At 44.9% G+C, this 23,909-nt stretch overlaps 3 protein-coding genes across 5 annotated transcripts; all 3 read right to left on the reverse strand.

Moving 5' to 3' along the window:
• Positions 1-314: 314 nt before the first annotated feature.
• Positions 315-6,072, reverse strand: selenoo1 (selenoprotein O1). Its single transcript, XM_083666314.1, has 9 exons — positions 5,446-6,072; positions 5,079-5,282; positions 4,495-4,672; positions 3,799-3,929; positions 3,260-3,537; positions 2,622-2,784; positions 2,173-2,358; positions 1,902-2,058; positions 315-1,704 (listed from the first exon to the last, which is right to left on the reverse strand). The coding sequence occupies exons 1-9, from the start codon at positions 5,994-5,996 to the stop codon at positions 1,480-1,482; spliced, it is 2,073 nt and encodes a 690-aa protein (XP_083522440.1). The 5' UTR covers positions 5,997-6,072; the 3' UTR covers positions 315-1,479.
• Positions 6,073-6,380: 308 nt separating this feature from the next.
• trabd (TraB domain containing) lies at positions 6,381-16,042 on the reverse strand. 3 transcript variants are annotated; one of them, XM_083666329.1, is made up of 10 exons: positions 15,997-16,042; positions 15,167-15,253; positions 14,745-14,817; positions 14,194-14,360; positions 13,574-13,714; positions 10,986-11,096; positions 10,692-10,831; positions 9,721-9,893; positions 9,389-9,485; positions 6,381-9,243 (listed from the first exon to the last, which is right to left on the reverse strand). In XM_083666329.1, exons 2-10 carry the CDS (start codon positions 15,188-15,190, stop codon positions 9,072-9,074), a joined length of 1,098 nt encoding a protein of 365 aa, XP_083522455.1. In that variant the 5' UTR covers positions 15,191-15,253; positions 15,997-16,042; the 3' UTR covers positions 6,381-9,071. The 3 variants fall into 3 exon arrangements, with proteins under 3 accessions (XP_083522455.1, XP_083522456.1, XP_083522457.1); XM_083666330.1 differs by having other exon boundaries at positions 16,009-16,037; XM_083666331.1 differs by lacking the exon at positions 15,997-16,042 and adding an exon at positions 15,699-15,782.
• A 2,603-nt stretch (positions 16,043-18,645) lies between these two features.
• Positions 18,646-23,135, reverse strand: panx2 (pannexin 2; the record flags this gene model as incomplete). Its single annotated transcript, XM_083666316.1, has 5 exons — positions 18,646-18,944; positions 19,112-19,303; positions 19,505-19,643; positions 20,188-21,284; positions 22,907-23,135. 5 exons carry the CDS (start codon positions 23,133-23,135, stop codon positions 18,646-18,648), a joined length of 1,956 nt encoding a protein of 651 aa, XP_083522442.1.
• Between the last annotated feature and the right edge of the window lie 774 nt (positions 23,136-23,909).

Genomic DNA, 23,909 nt, shown 5'->3' on the forward strand with positions numbered 1-23,909 from the left:
TTCTACACTTAACAGCCTGAGGAACAACGTCATCGACTAATACACAAAATCCTTTGCACAAACTCGTCAAACATGTCTGGAGGTAAAATCATTCCTTGAAAGTTTAAACAGTAAGGAGAAGTCTTTATTATAGGCATGGTGAGCTTCAGTATTTACAGCTAATTAGCAACATTAGCAACAACGTTTAAGTAACGTTAAGGAGCCCAGACACGAAGAGACAAGCTGAAACGCAATCTGTCAAGAGAAGTAGATGTATGTGTGTGTGTGTGCATGAAACAGGTAAAAAACACACAATAATAACCAATGTAATTTGAATCATTATTAACTGCAACATTTATTTATAGAGGAAGCACTCAACAGATAATACATCCCATTTACCTGAATTAACCAACAAATAACAACTGTTAATCCCAAATCATTGGAAAACAGTATGTGCTCAAAGTAATGTTGTCACAGTGGTATAATCATCACCGATATGGATCCATAAAGCATTTACTGGTATCCAAGAGAAGCTGCTTGTGGAATCTCTGTGATACATTGTTTTGTTGTCTCTCTTAATCATTGACATCAACATCAATCTGTTAAAATTATGAATAGTCAACCATAGGGCCACAAAAGATTAGTATAAGTATAAAATAATCTCAAGTAAACAAGGAGACAGTGATGACAGTCCATACAAATCAATTCCCTCAGGATAATACAAAATGTCATATGTCTAATGATTATTTTCCAAATTAATTAAAAAATGAAATGCAAAACATGGCTTGGATGTAGTTAATGGTAGTTAAAAGAAGCTTCCTGGAAAATGTATATGATACATTGAATGACCTATATAATGCTGTGGTCTACTATTTCTGTGTTGAAGCTGTGTGGATAGTGGTCAGGCTAATAACTAACTATGATAGTCCTAAAACGTGTGACGTTGACTGACCATAATATTTGTGCGTATAAAATAATTTGCGGCTCAGCCAGTCACGTACAATCATTCACATTCTCTCGCACATAAACACATTATTTGGCATTTGTTGAGGTGATATCTCTAGTCTCTCAGACTCAGACGGGTCACTGTAGGACTGGACGTCTGGGCCTTCATTCATAACCAGTCAAACATACTGCAGAGAGGAAAGAAAGTACACTATGTATTACTGGAATCAGATACCATTTCCTAAATGGTCAAAATAAAGTCACTCCACCGCAAAGTGGTGATTTCAGATCAATGATAGTGTTTTTGTATTGTGAAATTTGTCATACCATTTATCACATTTCCTCTCCGCATTTCTAGTCTAGACTGATTGACACCAGAGTATCTTGCCTCATTTGACCTTCTTTGACACTGCCCACCCAAGTAAAAGAGAGAATACACTGATGATAGTGGGAAGGAGAGGGGAAGTAAAGAAAAAGGAAAAAGAAGTGATGAAAACAGGGTAAGACTCTCTTTTATCTATGGATGGGTAAGCTGTCAGGAAGGCATTACGAAGATCAGGTGACACAGATTTCATTGGCCCAAACTGGGGGCTTGCTGTCATAGGGAACATGTTTTTGGGAGGCTGCTGCTCCTGCCTCCTGCTGTTCCTCTTCTCCTCCCTCTCTCCCCTCGTCCCTCTCCCCCTGTTCCTTTCCCCCTCCTTGGCCCACCCAGTTGGGCTGTTCCAGACCTGGCTGGGCTGTGAAAGGCTTCTCCAGAACCTTCAGCACCCGCTGGACCTACAGCACAGAGAAAGAGAGATGGGAAAGAGTTCAAACCATTTGAAGGAATCCAAAAAAAAAAAATCTGAAGGGGAAGCATGTAATATTGGGGTGTGAAAATGCTAGTAGAGATATCATCACCTAAAACTAAGAAAACAACAGTTCAGACAACATGGAATGACAGAACATTTGAAAATGAAGAATTGGACCCTGACCTCTGAGAAGTCTCCATTCTCTGCAGCCTCTATGGCATTCTGGGCAATGTAGTTCCTGAGCACCACCCGTGGGTTAGTGCTGTCCATCACACGCACCCTCTCCTCCAGCACCGCCGTGACGTCATTCTGGCCCTCACACTCCCGAGCCAGACGCTTCCTGCACCATGCCAAACAAAGAGAAGTTTAGTCAACAAACAGCCAGTGCCAACACACCACCCAACAGAACCAAAGTTTCCATCTACCACTCCTCTCCCTCCATCCACCTCTCTACCTGTAGGAGGTGATCCAGCGGGCCCAGTCGTCAGCCTGCTTGGTCTTCAGCTCCTCCTTGCTGCTCTCCAGCAGATCCTTCAGCCTGTCCAGCTTCTCCAGCTGCCTGGCCACAGTCTTCCTGTCTGAGATCATCTGGAACAGGGCTGGGTTGCTCTGGGCCATGGACAGCAGCATTGCCAGCTCACTGGGAAGAGGGTGGGGGGGCAAGAGACAATGGGAAATAGAAATGAAGGACAATCAAACACTGGGGTCCATTCATAAGCGTATACAAGGACCCCAGAGACCGGGTTTCAATTCCCACATCCGCCCTCTCCCTCTGTGTCTCCTCCTCATCTGTACCCCCCCTCTCTTACTCCACTGTCTAAATAGCACATGAAAACTGTAAAAAAGGAGAGTTCACTCTCCTTTAAAAACAAACAGCGTGCAAACTCAAATGCATTCCCTCACCGTGGGGCCATGCTGGGCTTGTTGGCAGCCTTCAGTTCCTCCAGAGAGGCACATTGCTCCAGCAGGAGCTCTGTGGCCTGCTTAACCACCTCCATCTCTCCCTCCCCCTCAGTGGGGCAGGCGATCTGGCTCAGACAGCGGAAGGTGTTGGTGAAGTCTGCACCTACAGTGTGCGAAAGGGGAGAGAGCGAACAAAATACACTAGTATTTAATCTCACAGCCACACTTATGCAATACCTGCTTGGTCTTGTTGATCCGGTCTTCTGTCGGGCTACTGTACATGTGTTTGATCTGGATCGATTCCAAGCTCATTTTCCCTCTTTCATCTGAATAAGGTAAATGTATTGTGTATTGCATCATCTCCTCCCTCTCTCACTAGAACTAACCCTAACTCCATAAAATGTAATATAGTTCACTATGATAAACAGTGCACGGCAATATAATAAAGCAGTTTCAATAAAACTGATTAGAGTGCAACACCCTTCAATGTACAGTAGCTCCACGACGCAGGGATTAGAGGTGTTAATGGAGTTGGTCTGGTTCCAGGATTGCAGCCCACGTCTCTCTCTCTCTCCCTCTCTCCCCCTCTCCCTCTCCCTCTCTCCCCCTCTCTCCCTCCTTCACACACACACACACACCTATATTGTGCATGGTCTGCAGCAGCTCAGTGATCAGCATCTCATCCTCTGGCTCTTCCTTCTTCAGCAAGCCCAGCTTCCTCCTCATGTTGCCCAGGTAGAAGGTGTTGTAGAGGGGGAGGTACTCATCCAGGACAGCCTCTGCCCGGTCTGGGGGCAGCTCAGGGCCCAGGGCCTCAGCCAGACGAGCCAGGTTCCAGCGACAGACAGACGGCTGCGCCTGGTACGAGTAGCGGCCTGAGTTGTCAGAGGCATTGCAGATAAAGTCAGGATCAAACCTGCATCAGACAAATTAGGAGGATAGAGGATACAACAAATGTAAAGCCAGCTGAGTGCAACATTTGAGATCATAGCTAATTCAGAATTAAAATCCATCCCTGGAATTTATGTCATTGGTAGTGGATGAGGTAAGACCTCCTCCACACAATGTCAAGGGCGTTGGATGTCTGAGTGCTATATAAATCCAATCAATTAATTAATTATAAAAGTGGGTCAGTGGAGGAGGCAGAGTATGTACTAGGTACTATAGTTTAACTCACCTGTCCATGAAGCCGTAGGGGCCGTAGTCTAGAGTGAGCCCCAGAATGCTCATGTTGTCGGTGTTCAGGACCCCGTGACAGAAACCCACACACTGCCACTGGGCCACTAGCCGGGCTGTACGCAGCATCACCTACAACACAGAGGAGAGAACACACACACACACACACACACACACACACACACACACACACACACACACACACACACACACACACACACACACACACACACACACACACACACACACACACACACACACACACACACACACACACACACACACACACACACACACACACAATCTCTAACTAAAACACCTCTGCACAACTATGTTTAACAATTACATTTGAACATGCTACCATTTCTTCATTGTTGACAAGACACCGATTTTTTTAAAGGATGAGTAGCCTACATAAGACATACACGCCGGTAGCGTAGCCTGTCTCTCACTGTATTAGGCCTTGAATTCCTGTCACTGCTGATTAAGAGGATAAGAGGATCCTTGGCTCCAAACAAAAAGGTCAAGGTTGGAAACCACAGTCGCAGTCTGCTTTGACACAAAATGAACTTCATAATAAAATAAAAATCTGAAATCTTACAATTGTGTTCATATCATACAGTAAAAATAATAATATGTTCTGAGGCTTCACAAAATGTCTAGAGTAGTGTCTCATTGAACCATGTCCATAGTATACCTCTCTGAAGAATGCCACGTTCCTCTCCATCCGGTCTGTGTGGTTCTGCTGGATCTCAGGGTAGAACGTCTGGATGACGTAGTCCAGCATCTGAACTCTCATCTCATCGTGGCCATAGCTTGGGCCCTGGCGGCCTGTGTTCTCGTCAGCCCGCTTGAAGATCTCAAAGGAGCCAAACCTGTATACACATGTATAGACATGCAAACAAGCAGAGTGAGAATACATTGTTAATCTAATGATACAAAACAAGTATTCAAATATAACCCACAAAATGAAGGCCAAATCACATGCATTCAAACGTGAATGCGAATCGCTGAAAAACTGATAATAGATGGTTATATACATTTACCAGCCTGACACTAAATCACTGTAACAATGCAGGAATGACCAGATGATCAGAATGACTGGCGCCAGAATGACTGGGCATACTATGGACATTGTCCAGAATGACTGGGCATACTATGGACATTGTTCATGAAGGTCAGTTGTCATTCAAAACTGTGTATAGGCTACTAAAGCCACATTGCTATTCAGATACAACCATGACCGTGTCTATAGGGATAGAGTGCGGGTGACTAACTAACCTGATAAAGCTGGGGGCGATGCGGAGGACCAGAGAGCACCTCTCCTTGCATGGGTTCCCACTGTAGTACACATCCCGTATGACACGGCTGTCTGAGGTCACCAGTGACCCCGCCCTTGTGGTGGGCACCCCCAGAGCAAAGATGGCCTCACTGCACAGAAACTCCCTGATGCTGGAACGCAAGACCTTACGCCCATCTGCTTGCCTGAGCAAAGGAGAGCAATTATTCAAAATCATGAGCATATTTTCATAGTGCATAGCTGTGAGTGATATCATCACAGGACACACACATCAGTCTCTAAAAAGTTGATCAACCCAAAAGACTATAGGTATTCTTGTTCATGGGGTCATGTTATAACCGGTCCCACCTGGAGTAGGGTGTCAGTCCAGCTCCCTTGACCTGGATCTCCCACCGGCCACATGGGTTCTCTCGTAGCAACTCGGGGTTCTGGTCAGCTGGAGCTACAACCTCACCCAGGTAACAGGCCGCTCCGTCACCCAGCTGTCCTGCGAACTGTCCGAACTGGTGGCCGCAGTAGCAATGCGCGGCTGGCTCGGAACCTGGCATCACTTTGGAGCCGCTCAGATACTCCGGGCCGAGCGGGTCGTTCAGAACCTCCTCGGCATTGAGCCCGAGCAATGCCAGGGCATCACTGGAGACAACAACGAACCTAGGTTTGACTACTGGCTGGGGTTTAACTCTAGAGAAACACGCTCCTTTCACTGTTCGCACGCCTGCCTCATCCGATGGATCCAATGGAAGTTTCTTGAGAGCGACATTGTCGAACTCGAGGCTCTCCAGGGGTGAACGACTGGTCGCCAGCCCCATACCGGCCATCCTGGTACTAATATAACTGACTACGAAAACAGCAGGACGAAAAATACGACACCGTGTCAGACGAGAACCTAAAGCAGCCATTCAAACACGGCCATCTGGAGTACTGTTTAGTAAGTACGCAGCAGCAGAGACTTACTTACTCACGCTTTCATAACTATTACACTGCAAACCGGATGTTAGTAATATGGATGGTGGTGCATTATTATTGGTCCTGCCGGAAATCGAGCATGAGGCGGAACTGAATATAGTTGAGGTGCGTATCCAATAATGTGGCCTCGTATGATTCTCAGATAGGATGTCATGACGTAGCACCATTACCAAACATTATCTATCTACAACACGATTCTGTGTTGAGCTTTTAGAATTTCAAAATCTTATTATTCCTAGCTGTCAATGGAGTCTACATCACAGTTGCTTTTTCGTCTGAACTAAAGTGTGAACAAAAATGACAAGAGGAAGTTTGAGACATGTATATAGCATCTGTATTTAAAAAGTTGTATAGTTCAATACAGAACTCAGGCTTCAATATTTGGCTTGTTAACAATGACAATACTAGAGTGAGGGTCATTATAGTACAGAGACCATAGACAACAAATTAGGCATTCACACACCATTTTGATTTCAACATTCACACAGCACAAATACCAACAGGTTGGTGTGATACAGACATATCTGACTTCTGCATAATTAACACAATAAGAGAGAAGAGAAAAGACAGTATGCCCACATAGGACATCTTTCAACATTATTTGTTTGGGATGTGAGAGTTCAGTATTATCTTACACGTTCAGTATTCTTACATGTTCATTTACATTAGATAACAGTGGATACAGCAGGTTGTAATCACCACAGGTCAAATTATTGTGATGGTGATCCAGAAACTAATTGGCTGATAGTGGTTTCCTTGCAGGCTGAAAATAAGATCAAACTCGTGTGATAAATATCATTTTTGATATCTCAGCTCTGTGGCTCAGTCAACCAAGTTTATTCCCAATACAATTTTAATACCAATTTTCAATGAAAAGTTCATTTTAGGGGGTTATCATTGAGATATTACACTTCAAAATGGGACATATCTCCCCAGATTATTTCTATCAGATTAAAGTATTAACTTCAGTCCTTGCATCTATGAAACTGTTCATAACACAGAAATGTGCAAGGGGACATTTCCCAAATTGTACATCAGGTGGTCAAAGCTGGTCCTACCCTAGCAGACACATGAACAGATACAGATAGACACAGAGAGGTACACTGACAGGGAGACACAGATGAGAGAGATGAACAAGCCACAGCTGCAGCAGAGGCAATCTACAGGTCAAAGGCAGCAGTGAAAGCAGAATAAGGCTTTAACCTCCCAACCCTGACCCTTTCCAATGGAATCCTTATGACTCCCCTTTAAATACCTGCAAACTAATCAGGGATTGGGCTGTTCTAAGAACATGCACCTCATAAAAGCATGTAGTCTGAATGTCAGATGTTTCCTATACAGAGAGTTCATAGATGGCTTTTCTTTTACAAAGTGCATATATTTCTCATATCCAGTATGAACCGTCACTCAGGGAGCGTCATACATGTTTACAGCATACATTTGCGGGTGCCTCATTGCACTCAAATATACAAACGCTGATCCCCAAGTTAAATACAATGCTTGTATTGAGGCACATTGAAACCACCCTGTGCATCTCTTAAAAAAAACATATCCCACAGCTCCCTGTTAAAACATGTATTGAAGGTGTTGTATGAGGGGTCATAGTCAGGCCGGAACAAAACAGACAGCTGATCTGCCGACATAAGAGCATTCTTTCATTTCTTCTTCATACACATATGTAATGGAGATTCATTCAAAATACCCTTCCTGTCTACTCTGGGTGTCAGTGTGTTTACTGTACATGTAGTACCTATTCAGAAACACATATCTAACCAATGGATTGTAGCAACTAATTCATACAGTTTTGTATCATGTATTGTACGTGTACGTAATGGTTGGGTATATTGCACAGTGAAAAAGAACATATGTTTTTTTTGCCATGAGGAGCTGTATATGTGGAGCCCATGAGAGATGTTGTCACTCAGTCGTAAACAATAAACATTCCCTGGGTTTTCTCTCCTTAAACTCACCATGAGCCCTTTTAGCAGTAATAAGAGGCACTTGTCTGTCCTGTTGCCCTAGGCAGTGCCACTACAAGACTATGAGCTGGTCCAGAAACAAACCCTTGCCCCTACACCCTAGGCTCTCATCTAGATCTGGAAGGATTTGATAGATATAAGCAAGAGGGCAATGAAGGCCAGGTTGATCCACTATCATGTTGTTTATACATACTTTATGCTAGGGACTAGGGAGAGGACCACTAAAATTGGGTAATTTGGAAACTCCAATGTAGTCAATTCAGACTATGCTCAAATGTTTTGGGGTCATTACACTGATTGACTTCACTTGATATAAAGTTCTTCTATTATCTATTGAATTCCTTACACTGGTTGAGTGGAAGAACTCTGAAACCAAGTACTTATAAAGTGCTGGATTTGAGCATGGTAAATCTAAAAGCATGAATGGCCCCTAGTGGGCCCAGGATATGGGAGGGTTAAGTGACAATATGAGAAAAAGTGTGCCTCTTAATATAAATGGCTGAGGCATATCATGGGGGCGGCTATAATACTTAAACTAATGCTGTCCACTGGCTATATTATGGCATGGGGCAAGAACTCAAACAACAGCCTGTGACAAAGAAAAATTTGCACCACACTCAAGTTCCAATTTCTGGGCAAAGTCATTCGGAATGTGGGGAAGGAGCAGATGTCAATAGAAGCAACACTGGTGTTTGGAAACCTTACAAAATCCATCCTGGTTTTGCTCATAAAAAAAGGGTACTGTCCTGGTTTCTTTGGCAGTACTGCCCTGTTTCCACAGGGACATGAAGAGGGGGGGGGGGGGGGGTGAGGTCCAGGGTAGGGAGGGAGGGAGAGAGGGTGGGCCCAAGCCCTCAGACCCCCCCCCAGAAGTCCATGTCAGTTCATAGGGCTGGTAAACCATCTCCTCAAGCCCCCTCCTCCTGTAGTTAAGGCCATTGGTGGTAGATGGATACACTGTCTTCGTATTTGAGGGGATCGTGTCACAGATGTAGAGGGTAGGTGAATGTGAGCTGGGGGGGTCAGGGGTCAAGCAGGGGGCGGTCGTAGGTTCTCCAGTAGCGATTGGACGGCAGGTAGAGACATTAGGGCCTTCCCCGCACCGCCTCCTGCTCGGTAACACGCATATCCCAGCACTCCTAGCATCGCACCCTTCAGCACCGTCCGCAGCACCCAGCTCAAACGAGACGGTGGAGCAACACTGACACACAGACAAACAAATCAATCAATTGTCAATATTTGCCATCGTATGTTATAAGGTTGGGAAAATGCATTACAGAACCAATTGGCTCTAGACTCTAAATAGTGACTACCAGTCTACCATGCGTACACACACACACACACACCTCATGATCTCATGAATGTTGAGCTCCTTGTCCCAGTTTTTCTCGATGCCTGGGACATGGCCCATCCCCACTACTCCAACCACAACAGCAGGCACTTCTGAGAGGGGAGAGAGAGATGTGAGATTGTACAGATGAAATAGTATCCACTGTATATTCCCAAAATATGAAGGTCATTGTGAAAGATATTAATGAAACTCTATGAGGCTAACCTTTACTACCAAAAGAAAAAGTGAGCTAAACCTCAGCAGCAAAATAATCTTACAAAAACTATTCCACATACCCATTTCCACCAGGTGGAAGGAAAGACGAGCAGGGGAAACTGTGGTACTCACTCTGGGCATTAGGGGGCGCCTCCACGCAGCGAGCAGCCTGGCGGAGTGTGTGTGTGAGGTAGATGTCTCGCTCGGCCACGATGGTGCGATGAAGGGCAGGGAACTCTCCAATCATCTCTGACATGGTCTGCTCCAGCAGGTCCTTCTGTTTGCACTTCTCCACATCCTCTTTACTGGCACACACACCACAACAGAATAATAGTATTGATTTGAGTTGAACAATTAAACCCCACATTTTTTTTTTATTTTTTTTTTTTGTGAGGGAACCACTAAATTCAGTATTTAGTAAAATGCTAAATTCAATTACAAGTAGACATGCCACCATCGCTGCTTCTCATTCTTGTTCAGTTGCTAGCCATGGTCAGAAAAGAGAGGAGGGATGAAACCAGGGGAACAATCTTGCAGAGATTTTGAAGCGTGGCCATTGGGAGAACTGCAGGGCAATGCAGTGGCTGGTGCCAAAAAGCATGTTTCCCCCATTGAAACGCATGTTAAACTTTGAATTCCATGGAGCCAAATAAGACTGCTTTGGACTGCGATTTCAGTTTCTATTATTATTATTATTTATGTTTTCATAGCCCCCAAGCCACATCAGAAGCAGATGAGTTATATTTATACAAGCATACACGCATGTCCACATACAGCGTGTGTCTGTGAAGTCGATGCACATCATAAAAACACTGAACTGTCTGGCTGTACTTTACACTGGCTGTACTTTATCAAAAGTGCGTTGGTGCCACCGATATGAACACTATGGCACTATGGCAGCATGGCATACACTATGTACACTATGGCAGCGCCCATTAACGGCATTTCCTGGATTCACTGTGCTCTCATAGGAATCTATATCTATGTGTGTGTGTGTGTGTGTGTGTGTGTGTGTGTATATATATCAATGGATGAAACAAGACAGGCCTGAGGTGGACCCTGTGCAGTGTGGAGATTAGTAACTGGGAGAACTTAGTTCATACCTAATGGGGTCCGACAGGAAGCACAGTCCCCAGGCCAGACGGGCCTTCTGCCACAGACTCAGAGCAGCGATGGCTCTCTTAAACGTCACAGGGATCGGCCTGTCCCCCAGGTGGAACTTACAGAAAGGAACCCGGCCTGCCTGTGTGACGAGAGGAGAGAATGTAACACAACCTGATTTACGCTGTGTACACAAAGGACAAAACACAAGAGGGTGAGAGATAAAGAGATATGTGTGATTGACCGTAGCTGTGAGAACAACGTTTTCTTTGTGTGTTTTAAAGGGAGTCTCTCACCTCTTTGAAGGCCTCCCTGAACTCCCCCCCTGGAGCCATGCCCAGCTGCTCCGTGATGTGGGCAGACACCTTCAGCAGCAGGATCTGCATCAGGCCGGACATCACTCCATTCTGATAGACAGAGAGCACAATATAGATGAGAGGGATCAACAGAGCATAGGATAGGGGGGGGGGGACGGGACTAATTAAGCCTTAGTCCTGGACTAAATCACACCATGGAAAATCTCCATTGAATATGTTTCTTAGTCTAGGATTAGGCTTAATCTGTGTCTGGGCCAATTGGGCCATGAAGTTTAAGAGGGGAGGAAGAGACAGAGCCCGAGACAACCTCACTATGATAAACAGCATGGAAATACACTCACCAAATACTTTATTAGGAACACCTGTACACCTTCTCATGGTGGAGGTGGTAGAATGGTGTGGGGAATGTTTTCTTGGCACACATTGGGCCCGTTAATACCAATTAATCATCGCTTGAATGCCACGGCCTATTTGAGTATTGTTGCTGACCATGTGCATCCCTTCATGGCCACAATTTACCCATCTTCTAATGGCTACTTCCAGCATGATAATGCACCATGTCACAAAGCAAAAGTCGTCTCAAACTGGTTTCATGAACATGACAAAGAGTTCAGTGTTCTTTAGTGCCCTTCCCAGTCACCGGATCTGAATCGAATAGAACACCTTTGGGATATGGTAGAACGGGAGATTCACAGCTTGAAATTGCGTGATGCAATCATGTCATCAAGGACCAGAATCTCAAAGGAATGTTTCCAACATCTTGTGGAATCAATGCCACGAAGAATAGGGGCTGTTGAGAGCAAAGGGAGGTCCTACCCAGTATTAGTATAGTGTTCCTAATAAAGGGAGGTCCTACCCAGTATTAGTGTAGTGTTCTAATAAAGGGAGGTCCTACCCAGTATTAGTGTAGTGTTCTAATAAAGGGAGGTCCTACCCAGTATTAGTGTAGTGTTCTAATAAAGGGAGGTCCTACCCAGTATTAGTGTAGTGTTCTAATAAAGGGAGGTCCTACCCAGTATTAGTGTAGTGTTCTAATAAAGGGAGGTCCTACCCAGTATTAGTATAGTGTTCTAATAAAGGGAGGTCCTACCCAGTATTAGTGTAGTGTTCTAATAAAGGGAGGTCCTACCCAGTATTAGTATAGTGTTCTAATAAAGGGAGGTCCTACCCAGTATTAGTATAGTGTTCCTAATAAAGGGAGGTCCTACCCAGTATTAGTGTAGTGTTCTAATAAAGGGAGGTCCTACCCAGTATTAGCATAGTGTTCCTAATAAAGGGAGGTCCTACCCAGTATTAGTATAGTGTTCCTAATAAAGGGAGGTCCTACCCAGTATTAGTGTAGTGTTCTAATAAAGGGAGGTCCTACCCAGTATTAGTATAGTGTTCTAATAAAGGGAGGTCCTACCCAGTATTAGTGTAGTGTTCTAATAAAGGGAGGTCCTACCCAGTATTAGTGTAGTGTTCTAATAAAGTGCTCGGTGAGTGTATAATAAAGCAGTTTCAATAAAACTGATTAGAGTGCAACACGCTTTCAATTCCCCCAATGTACAGTAGCTCCACGACGCAGGGATTAGAGGTGTTAATGGAGTTGGTCTGGTTCCAGGATTGCAGCCCATGTCTCTCTCTCTCTCCTCCCCCTCTCTCTCTCCTCCCCCCTCTCTCTCCTCCCCCCCTCTCTCTCCTCCCCCCTCCCTCCCTCTCACCTCTCCCTCTCCCCTCCACTGGCACACAAATACACAGGTTAATTAATTAAATTAATTACCTTACCTCCCACATTCGTAACATACTGAATTAGTTTAACAAGGCATTAAGGCCTGTCTTGTGTGCCAACCCACTTGGAATAGCCATTATTCCACAAGCCATATTCATGCCTGTACTCACCTAATAGACTGTTTTTACTAGATAGTTGTGATCGTGTCGAAAGACTTGACTATGAACATTGCACATTACTTGATTCAATGCATTGCTCACTTCAATTACCACCAAAGATACAGGGGAAACCTCTTGGCTTACATATCAAATAACTTAATTAATCACTCCTGATCAAAAGGCTACAATCACTCTGGTCTGGATGTGTTATTCGCTGCTGATCAAACACCTGGAACATCAGTTTAGGCTACTACAGTATGCAATGAAATGGCTAAGTAACTTGCATGATTTATGAATTCTGAACAGATATCCAAATTATCCAGTCAGTTAAGCACATTTTCTGGTCTTGCCATCAATGCACAGCATGCAGCATGTGCTGCAGCATGGTAGATCTATAACCTCAAAACTCCACTTATCAGCGTAGCATAATGTTACGCTTCGGGGGCTAATGAATGCAATGTCTCCTCCGGTGAAAGAGAAATACTTTCGAATCAGCAGCGCAGGAGGCAGGACAGACAGCAGACAACATATTGAGTGCATTTGTACATGCATAAAATCTGAATCGTTTATGAAGTTGAAAAAGTAGCCGGCCCAAACTGATTTAGCAGTAGGCTATTTGACCGACAACCGGCTCTTGTGGAAAACACTGCATTACTGCTCCAGCCCATACCCCTCCATTTCCCTCTCCCAAGCCTCACCTGTTTGATGGCTTGTTGGACCTTGTCCAGGTTAATGTCCTTGGCCTCCCTCAGCAGTGTTGTTTCGTCCATCTTCAGCATCGACACCCTGTACTGGCACAGCTCCACCACCACCACGTCTGGCTGCACCGCACGGATCATCTGAGGAGGGGGGAGAGGGGGGTGTAGAGTGAGAGAGGGGAAAGAGGGGTGAGGGGAAGAGGGTGAGAGAGGATTAGAGGACAGAGAGGGAGAGAGTGGGCGGTCAGAGCCAGAGGCAGCAGGCCGATTACCAATTTCAATGGCACAAGCACAAGATGGATAAAACAATGGTCACTACAGCCAGGGCTGTTAAATCTACATTAACCTCGTTCCCAGAAACCTCCGCCCAATGCTCTTAAAGTTTGGTGGACCAACAAGTCAAACTCAGCCTTCGTTACCCAATACCCCCCCCCCCCTCCCCACCACCACCCCCTGATTCGCTAAGATTAAATAACGACAAATACTTTACTCAGTAGGTTCACTCCCACGAAGGCTAAGTTTGAGGCGTTGTTATTTCAGGCTTATATGCGCTTTGCACAAAAGCCTGGGGACCATGTTAAAACTCCAGTCATTGCAAGCATATCATTGGCTGGGCTCACCATGGCTACATCCTTCTTGCTGCTGTCACTGAAGTGGGCCGTGCCCACCAGGTAGAGCAGGCTGCCATCGGGGGCAGTCAGTCGGGTGACTGTCTCGGGAAGATCTGGGGAGGACTGGCGCCGCTGGGCACGCACTTGCCATAGCAGTTCCACCGCCTCTGAGTCCGCTATGGAGGAACATAACAAGAGAGGAGGGGAGGGAGGGTGAGACAATTACAAAAAAGAAAAGAGAAAAAAAAAGCAGCAGGTTTTACTGCATTCTTAGATATGCAAAATGTTTGTGTGACTATCAGACATGCGCACAGTATTTCAACACCAAAGAAAGGACAGGGACAAGAAATGACATGCCTAAAACCCAACATTACTGTGGCGACATTGTAAACATGTAAAGGGAACATACTGTATAGACAAGAACTTTAAAGTGACAAATAAGGATGGTTCCTCTTTTTCCTCTTGAAAGGGAATTATGAAACCAACAATATATGTTTATAGTGAGTAATACTCACTGGCACAGAGGACAGTACATACTGTATGTAAGGTCAGATACTTACAGAGCCCAGGGGGAAGACTAGGCAGATCCTCTTCAGAGGGATCCTCAGAGGGACCTACAGACTCATCCTGAGACTACGACAAGCAGAGAGACATAGGAACACAATGTTGACTCATTTAAGACCACAACTGCTTAAGGTGACTTACAGCTATTCTATAAGTAAATACATTCTATAGGTACTGTACTAAAATGCAATGACATCCATTTTAACTTAAACATGGCTAATACAAATCAAAAAGAATGCTGTATATGTTTATTGTATTTGGAACATGATAGAGCAGTGTCATCAAAGCAGCTGTATGATTGGACATAGAGGGCAGCTGCAAAGCTGCCCTGTATGCCATTTTCCTGTGTGAAAAGAACAGCTGTCAAAGCACTATGCACTTGAACTTCCCTACCCCATACACTCATTCCCCAACTCACCTCTGAGTTGTTGTCTTGGTCCATGATTCAACCTCTGAAAGCAAGTTAATCCAATATGTTCCCACTTCCTTGAAGTGATTATCAGCACTGGAGAGAAAAATACATACATTAAGCTATTAGGCAAGAGTTATTCACAGAGTTTGCTATCCACTTACAACACCCATCCGTCAACTGTGTTGATTAGCCAATTTTGTGAACTAGAAAATCTGATCTCGAAATTGCTGACGTTGCCTATAACTATCCTTTATCATAAATTAGCTACCAACTAGCCTATGTGAACAAGCCAACTAAAGTCACTCCTGCTAAAGAGTCAAATGTAGCTAGCCCAAAGTCTGGTATTTCATCAAGATGGTTGAAAAAGTACATCCTCATCCATCACATTAGGTTGTTATAACATATGACAATTTATCCAGCTAGCTAACTACATGTTGTTACAAAGATAACTGTTAGCAGGTAGCGAGCTGTCAAACTTGACACCTGATAAGTCCAAGCCACCGAGAAACATGATAGACACACAGAAAATGTTACGTACATTTGAATATATACTTAGCAATAGAGTATCCACAAGAGTTGCACAAGTTAGCTAGCTTTCACGCCTGTCCTCAGCGAATTGTTCGCGACATAGCTAGTTGGCCCTGCCTGCAGGCTAGTTTAGTTAGCTAGCTATCACTGGGCTAGCCAACCAGCTGGCTGTCAAATCTTTGGGTTAGCCCCATACTGTGTCGTGATTACGTGACAAGCTTTTTTTTGTTTATCATATTGTGCCTCTCTCGACTATAGTTTTACAATATTTTAGCGACATAAATCAGATAAATTCAAAGAAAACTTACAAGCAAACCAACCTGTGTGCTCATTTGCACTTCGCCACTCGTCCGTCAATGTTGATTTCTGGGATCTGTAGTCTTTGTGTAGGTGGGAACTGTAGTCATTTTTTGCTAGATTGTATTGGAGGTATACAGTATATGCATGCCATTTAGCGGACGCTTTTATCCAAAGCGATTTACATTGCAGTGAGTGTATACATTTTTCACTATATATGGTCCTAGCGGGAGTATGTGTGCTTCAATGCATAACAATGACAACAGAGAAAGGAGGAGGCTTGAATGACAGTCCGGAAACCTCTTTTTGCCTAAATGAATGTACTTCAATGAATGAAAAATATACAACAAACACTCTTCAACTTTTGTTAAAAAACATATTTATTATTCATTATGACTCTCTACATAGCCATAACCGTTGACTCCATCATCTCCATCCACCTCAATTCATTTAGCTACAATTCTCTATATAATCTGAGAGATCTACCCAGAAGAGGAGGCTGTGGAGGAACAGTGCTATCTACACAGAAATAACATGCTCACACAAACGCTTGTGCTACAAGTCATATTTAAAGTGCCATTGGATGCTTCAATGTGCTTGAGAGTGGGCCTACATTAAGGGGATAGTGAGCCAACCTGATGCGATAATCATGACATTAATGTTAAGTCTTATGCTACTACTTTACATAAACTCAAGGAAGTCCCATCCCATCCCATTAGGTTAAAAAGCAAAATGTTCTAGTCCTTGCTTGGATAAGCACCAACCTTATGGGATATTCAGATGTATTACATTTTTATTCTGAATCTAGGCCTCCTTGAGTTTGAGACTGGGATGCTGTAGCCATACAGTATGAACATCATATGGACCTTTTAAACAGATGAACAAAATCGATTCTCAGCATGGGGAATACTCACAGACAGTGTTTATTCATTCAGCAGAACTGTTTGTTGTATTGGTCTGTCATCACTGCTTAACAGTTGCTTATGTGACTGCAGATGTGGGACAAAGGTTGGACATTTGATGGAGGTTGTTGCTACACATATCCCCTTGTCCATTGCATCATCTCCTGGTGAAAGGTGCTATCATATAATGAATACTTTATTAAGAGTAACAATTCTACTAACTACTCTAGATTTTGATTCTTTCACTTCTTTGGTGGGTCATGAGCACACCGAGCATGATAAATAGAAGCAAGTGTGTGATTAATTGACATTAGAGACAGGGTTCTGTTGTCGACATATCTCTCAATGTAGTGAGTGTGACATTGCAAGGTACGGTGAGAAGATAGGAAATTTAAAAGCAAACACCTTCAAATGTTGAACATTTCATTGTGTACATAGTTCGAGTACTACAGAGCAATGTTTCTATACTGTATCTACTCATCACTTCACTACTGAACTACTACTTCTACAAAAAAGACCTACAGGGAGGACTACAACGTCCTGTGCTCTCCCCCAATGAGTTCATTACAGTAGCATACTGTACAGGTATGTGCCTGTTGAAGAGCAAAACTGGTGCAATGACCATTGCACCATGACAGCTCATTAGTTCAGAGTAACTATTCAAGTCTTCAAGTCAAACAGGGACAAAACATCCTTGGTTCAAATAAACTCACTTGTGCCTTCACTGAGAGATTTGGCAGAATGCATTTTATCTTGCTCCATACCATATACAGTGAGTACAGTGAAGGTGTTTTCTGGCATTGAGTATGAATTTCGGTCCTGTGAAAGACACAAGCAAATCCATCCTAGTTCCCTAGTGGAGATCAGCTAACCTTACCCATAAGTGCACTGATGGTGAGAGGAGCCCACTGGCGGGCCAAGCTTCTGTAAGGTAGGTGCGTTTGTAACAGGCAGGGATCGAACCTGCGACCATTTCGCTACGTGACCCACTTACCTAGTGAGCAACAGGCTAGCCTGACACTCAGTGAGTGACAGTGGGTCTTTAACTGGGAGGTGATGCTTACCGGCGTACACCTGTAAATCCACCACACATTCTAACTTCACCCCCTCTATGTAATGTGTACGTCAAATGGTGAACACATGGTGGAACATATATGTTTTTATATGTTAGGACACACTACAAACACTGAGATACAGTAGGTATATGATATACTGTACTGTATGTATGTAAAACATGTCATATGTTGCAAGCGAATAAATTATTGCCACAACTTTCTTGTGATCTTTTGCATATTTCAGTGCAGATTTTGAAAGGTATATTGCATGAGCTATCAGTCCACTTGGATAAGCGGACAATAAGCATGGACATATATCACATGTTTTTGACATACATTAAATGAAGTTTTATTTGACATTGTGTAGCTTTTCACTATGCAGTCCTTGTGGAATGCTTTTTTATGGTGTGCTTTTCTTAATTATGTGCAAATACCTCACTGTATCTCCCTAAATAAATGATCCACTATCACCTTAGGCTTTTTCTTGTTAAATCTTCATTGCACCCCAACCGTTCAATGTCATGTAATTCCAGCTCAGCACGATCAACATTCTTATCCAATCCCTTCAACAGAGGAGTATTGAGGTGTGAGGTCAGTGAAAGAGGGGGGTGTATTTGGGCAGAAAGAGATTAGCATCGGAGGAGTGGTGATGGTAGTGGTACTGTGTGTGCTGTGTTGAGGACAGATCTAGGGGGACGTCTCCTCAGCACTCTCCAGCGGTGATCAGTTCCCCAGATCTCTCAGCCAGCCTGTCCATACGGCCTGCTTCCCCTTCCTCCTCCTCAAAAAGAGTGTGATGCATACTGAGCAGCTGGTGTGCAGGGTTCAGGCTGAAGGGCATAGGCTGGGCCTCTGGCTTCTCTGGCTGGGTAAGGGGCTCCGTGGGGACTGGGTCGCCTGAGGAGGGTGGGTTGGGGCTGACGCCATTCAGATAGGTGCTAGTAGGGACGGTCACTGTTGAGAAGACTGTGTTGGTGGACTCTGGTGTGGGAACCTTCTTTTCTGAAGTTAAAGAGAAAAAGTAATCATCACTACTAGATTAAAATTAGAATTCAGTGACATTGGACATTTTCTCATTTCTTTTCAAATGTCAACAAGAATCTCATAGAGGGAACTTCAAGGCCTGGTTGCCTTGGTGACTAATCCATCCCTGGGTATGGCGAGCTCACCTGTGATGGAAGCAGAGACATGCACGATGGTGTGTGTGCCCTCGATGAAGACATTGTTCAGAGAGTGGTCTGGGGGAAGGGGCGCTGTGATGACAGTCTCCACCTTGGGTTTACGGATGGTCAGCATGTACGGATGTACATCCAGGGAAAAGTTGCGAGTGTGCTTTTTATCCATCCCACAGCCGCTCAAATCTGCAGTTCACAACATTCAACAGAGGAACAAAGAGAGAACTTCACAATCAGATGCTGTTTCAAATTATGTGGCATTTAAGCGGCAACACCATAGCTGAATGCATTATTACAAACAACTCTATATCCATTATCAGACAATTGCATAATAGTTTCTCTACTTTACCATAACTACTGACTGTCCCTCTGCTCTGTCTAGTGTACCTTTAGCGGTGGGAGGGTGCTGTGTGCTCTTGGTGTCCGATAGTGGAGCTATGTAGTTGTCTGCCACTGTTTTCCGCCGCATTGGTTTGATTTTGTCAGGCTTGGTGTTGTTGTCCAGACGCGTCAAGGTCAGGGGTTCCTTCATAATGGGTAGACATGACATAACAAGTAAGTGGAATACTCCCAAGACTATTCACTGTGATCTAACGTTGTTAGTTAGGACTAAACAGATTAGGTTATACAAGTGTTCTCTGGGTTTAGTGTTGTAATTGAGCAAACTCTCTGCCATTGCTCATTTCCCTAAAGGCTCGTTCAAATGGAAAGATGAAGCCAAGTTTTCTCAATAAACGTAGATATGAATCGCTCTGCACCACTGAACACACCCACAGTAAGTGATGCTTTGGTTTTTAAAGCACAGTAGGTGAGAACTATTTCCACTGCTTTCACTGTTATATTAGTTTAGATTTGTATACAAAGATATTAAGCAAGGGAGTATCCCCCGGCTTTCTCAATCACAAACAAATTAGTAAACGATAATGCTTGATTTATGTTGGAAATTTAGTATGTCTGTATTTCATAACAGGAAGACTTGCTATGTCATTTTGTTTAAATTTCACCTTAGACAGACAGAGAGCCAAAGTATTCAGCCCTGTGGTAGGCAGGCAGTATTGATGATGCCATACCTTAAATGGCTGGGGGAGGGGGTTAGAGGTGGGGATCCATTTCATCTTCTTACGGGGCCTTTTGATGACCCCTCCCAGCTCGCCCACCCCCAGGTCCATACCGTTGTCTAGAGTCTGTATACCCGAGTCCCTCACAGTGGGTGTGGCGTCCTGGTTGGCCGTGGCCAGCGCCGCCAGCAGCTGCCTCACCACGTTGTCGTACATAAGGTCGCTCTCGTTGGTGATAAAGTCCAGCCGGTTCAGCGACTTGATGTGGTCCCGGTTCTCGTTGCAGAACATGGCCAGGATGTTGATGTCACAGAACTGTGACTTCTGCCATCGCCGCCGCGTCTTGATGCCCACCTTGTGCAGCTTGTCGAACACGAAGTTGGACTTGCGTACCACGAACAGGTGCAGCAGGTTGACCAGGATGATGAGGTTCATGGTGCACAGCAGGCCGATGTCCACGGCCGCCATGATGCGCTGCAGCTGCACAGCCGGTAGTTTACAGTTGACACTGAGCCTCAGCTCTGGGATGCTGCTGGCGTCCGGCGGCTCCCCCAGGGCACAGGTGAACTCGTTCTGGCGCTGGCGGTGCCAGTAGGCGCTCAGGTAGGAGATGGGGATGGAGCTGAGGCAGATGATGGCCAGGTGGCGTGCCAGGTAGAGCTTGGCCAGGAAGTTGCTCTGGCCTCGTCTCTCCAGGTACTTCTCGAACAGGTTCTGCTCGGGGCTCTTCTCCTTCTCTGCGTTCTCGATGATCTCTCGCCGCTCGCGCTCCGTGATGCCAGGCCCCTTGGACTGGATCTGCTTCTCGATCTTCGGGGCCCGCCCCTCGGCTGCCCGGTGGTAGCAGTTGTCGATCTCGTGCAGCAGGAAGTTGAGCTCTGAGGTGAGGCGTGTGGAAGCCATGAACTCCCAGCCCAGCGCAGGGATGTACATGATGCCAGCGAAGGCCAGCAGGGCATAGGGCAGGAACTTATGTTCAAACAGTGAGGGTCGAAGGTCAGGTTCCACCCCGGGCACAGCATCACGTAGCTCTGTCCAGCAGTAGCCCCGCGCGTACAGGGCCTGGTCACGGGTGAAGTTGTGCGGTGTGTAGCAGTATATCGACTCCTCTGAGGAGAAAGAGAGAGAGAAGGAGAGTGAGAGAGAGAGAGAGAGAGAGCGAAAGAGAGAGAGAGTCATAATAAGACAACTTTACAATGTGACCAAGGATAATGGACATTTGTAATCTAGTTGAAGTGATTCAGATTCAATTCAATTTGATTGTAAAATTTTCCCCTAACATTCATTAATTCCGCCATTCTTGTTCCAAAATGTTTTGGTGTAATCTTTATTCTATCGATGTGTCCTAAGTGGATGAAAATACTATTGATCTATTTCCTTTTGTCATTGTGCCTGGGGATCTCTCTGGTTTGTATGTCTGGTAAAACAATCAGCTGCATCATCTGTGTGATAGTGATACTGCTGATTCACGGGATAACACTGCAGTCTGCAGAGGACGGGACAGCACACACTGTGGAGATAGACACAGGGTCTAAAACTGATAGATTAGGTTGGATTAGATTAGATTAATTTGGCAATTAAAAAGACATATAAAGCTGCTTCAGCTGAAGCAAATGTTGAACTGTTCTATCTCTATGGGACATCACTTCCATCCAAACTGGCGTTCCATCCATTCTTCTCCTATGTATAGCAGTAGCAGCAGCAGAGCCATTTAGCTGCAGAGGTCTGGGCAATTCAGGGGAAGAAGCTGGCCCTGCGGTGTACCTCTGACTTCCATTTAATGAGTGTTGGACAAAGCAGTGGAACGTTACATTGGTTGTAGAGCACTGAGCCAGGTGGCTGGGGCTGGGCCGGGCTGAGCCTGGATGTGTCAGAGAAAATGGTGTTTGACGTTCAACAACTTTTATGTTCAACTCTGTTATGTTTAACAACCGTTATTAAATTATCATGAATTGGGCCTAGATTTTGCAATGAAAGACTTAACCCACTTCTTCCTTAGACTTGACCTCAGCATACCTCCCGCCTCCCCAGCATACAGTAAGTTTGTTCCATTTGAGGGCAGCAACTGATAACTGATATTTCAGACCCTTTTTACTTTTTGATACAAGCGGCGCAGAGAATGCAGTAAAGGGGCCTGTCTCACACATACCCTCTCCCCATCTGAAGTTAAGTTAAATGCTCAGTCACAGCTGGTTGGTGCTGCTATGCAGACAGCCTGACTCAGCACTGAGCTAACACCCCCCCTCCCCTCCCCGCCCCTCTCTGTTCACCAGGATAGCCCTGCCTAATCTCCACACTGATCTCCCTCACACAAAACACAGAAAGCACTGCATACTTAACCCTCTGTATACTACACTACTGGGAATATCATTCATATTAAAAATTAAATAATGTTTACTTTATAAAAGTCTAAAGGGTTGTGTCATATGTAAGAATTTCTGCACTCTATGTCAGTGTGTCGTTGTTGCATAATCTGCAAGAAAAAGTTTGTTTTATAAAGAGATACAATACAGTCTCATAGTGAAGTAGTGTTGATGATACCGTATATTGTTACTATTACTGCAATGCTACAAATATATTAGTGTACAAACTCAATGAAAAGTGAGAGGCTGATGCTAATGGTTAAACATCACATTGGGACAGAAAGTTCCACCAGCCTGTGTGTACATAACTGTGTTTGTCTTCAGTGGCACAGCAAGTGCCCCATCTAGTGGCTGATAGACGCACTGACCTGCAAAGTTGCGCGTGAAGACCAGCGTGACCAGCAGAATGGGGATGATGACGGTTCCTATAGTTACGACACGGTCAAAGGGTAGCTCCAGTTTGAGCTGCACCATGAGTCCAGCCAGCATCCCGCCCTTCTCGTCCTGCGAGGACCCGGGCATGATCAGCTCCTTCAGCTTCTCCCCGGCGAGCAGAGCTGTGGCCATGTCTAAGTTCTGCTCGAGAATGTTCTGCATCCGGGATGATGCCCTCCGGGCCGGGGAGAGACCAGCCGCCCCCTCCTAACTACCTCCACACACACACACACACACACACACACACACACACACACACACACACACACACACACACACACACACACACACACTCAACCACACAGACACGTACACGTGTGTGTGTGTGCGGCTGGCTCTCTCTGGTCCAGCCCGACTCCTCACAGCAGGAATGGCTGGGTCATGCAGTCCTTCTCAGGTGCCTTGGTATCTCTATGGGCTCTGACTGTCCCTCGCGCTGCGAAAGGACATTGTGTTCAGTGATTAACTGCCGGTGCGGTACGCATGCTGCGCTTTCGGCCCCTCTCTCCTCGAACTGGCCTTGATTCACACACAGAGTTTTGGGGTGTAGGGAGAGCTCAATTTAGGAGGTCTCCTTTTGGTTTTCTGAGAGTGTCGTTGCCGGTTCATGAGTTGTGTTGTTTTGTCAATGGTGCCACCTCCACCAATTCCATGTATCTACAAAAAAACAAAAAAACAGATTGACAATTAGCTTCATTTAAACATACTGTATGTGCAAATTGTTTTTATCTGAAAAGCAAAATAGAATACAGAAACCCTTGCTTACCAAACACTGATGAAAAATACACAAAAATAATAATAAGGATTAGGATTATTCCTGTTCACCCATATTCTGAACACAGTGTGTCACCTTATGCAGCTGTGTGGGCCTTTAATACCCACTCAGTAGCCAGTGGAGTGTGTCATTGTGGTCACGTCTGTGGGAGAAATTTGCCT

This window comes from Argentina silus (genome assembly GCF_951799395.1).
Source record: "Argentina silus genome assembly, chromosome: 3".
In the NCBI taxonomy this organism is placed as follows: Eukaryota; Metazoa; Chordata; class Actinopteri; order Argentiniformes; family Argentinidae; genus Argentina; species Argentina silus.

What these genes read in the sequence shown, in the direction of transcription:
- selenoo1 (XM_083666314.1), bottom strand. Translation starts at nt 5,996, where the DNA reads ATGGCTGCTTTAGGTTCTCGTCTGACACGGTGTCGTATTTTTCGTCCT. An exon ending in CCCTACGGCTTCATGGACAG is followed by an intron (nt 3,538 to 3,798) that starts GTGAGTTAAACT and finishes TGTCTGATGCAG; the next exon opens with GTTTGATCCTGACTTTATCT. An exon ending in AAGCCCAGCATGGCCCCACG is followed by an intron (nt 2,359 to 2,621) that starts GTGAGGGAATGC and finishes CCCTCTTCCCAG; the next exon opens with TGAGCTGGCAATGCTGCTGT.
- trabd (XM_083666329.1), bottom strand. Translation starts at nt 15,190, where the DNA reads ATGGACCAAGACAACAACTCAGAG. An exon ending in GCAAGAAGGATGTAGCCATG is followed by an intron (nt 13,715 to 14,193) that starts GTGAGCCCAGCC and finishes CCCCCTCCTCAG; the next exon opens with ATGATCCGTGCGGTGCAGCC. An exon ending in TCAGGGAGGCCTTCAAAGAG is followed by an intron (nt 10,832 to 10,985) that starts GTGAGAGACTCC and finishes CTCGTCACACAG; the next exon opens with GCAGGCCGGGTTCCTTTCTG.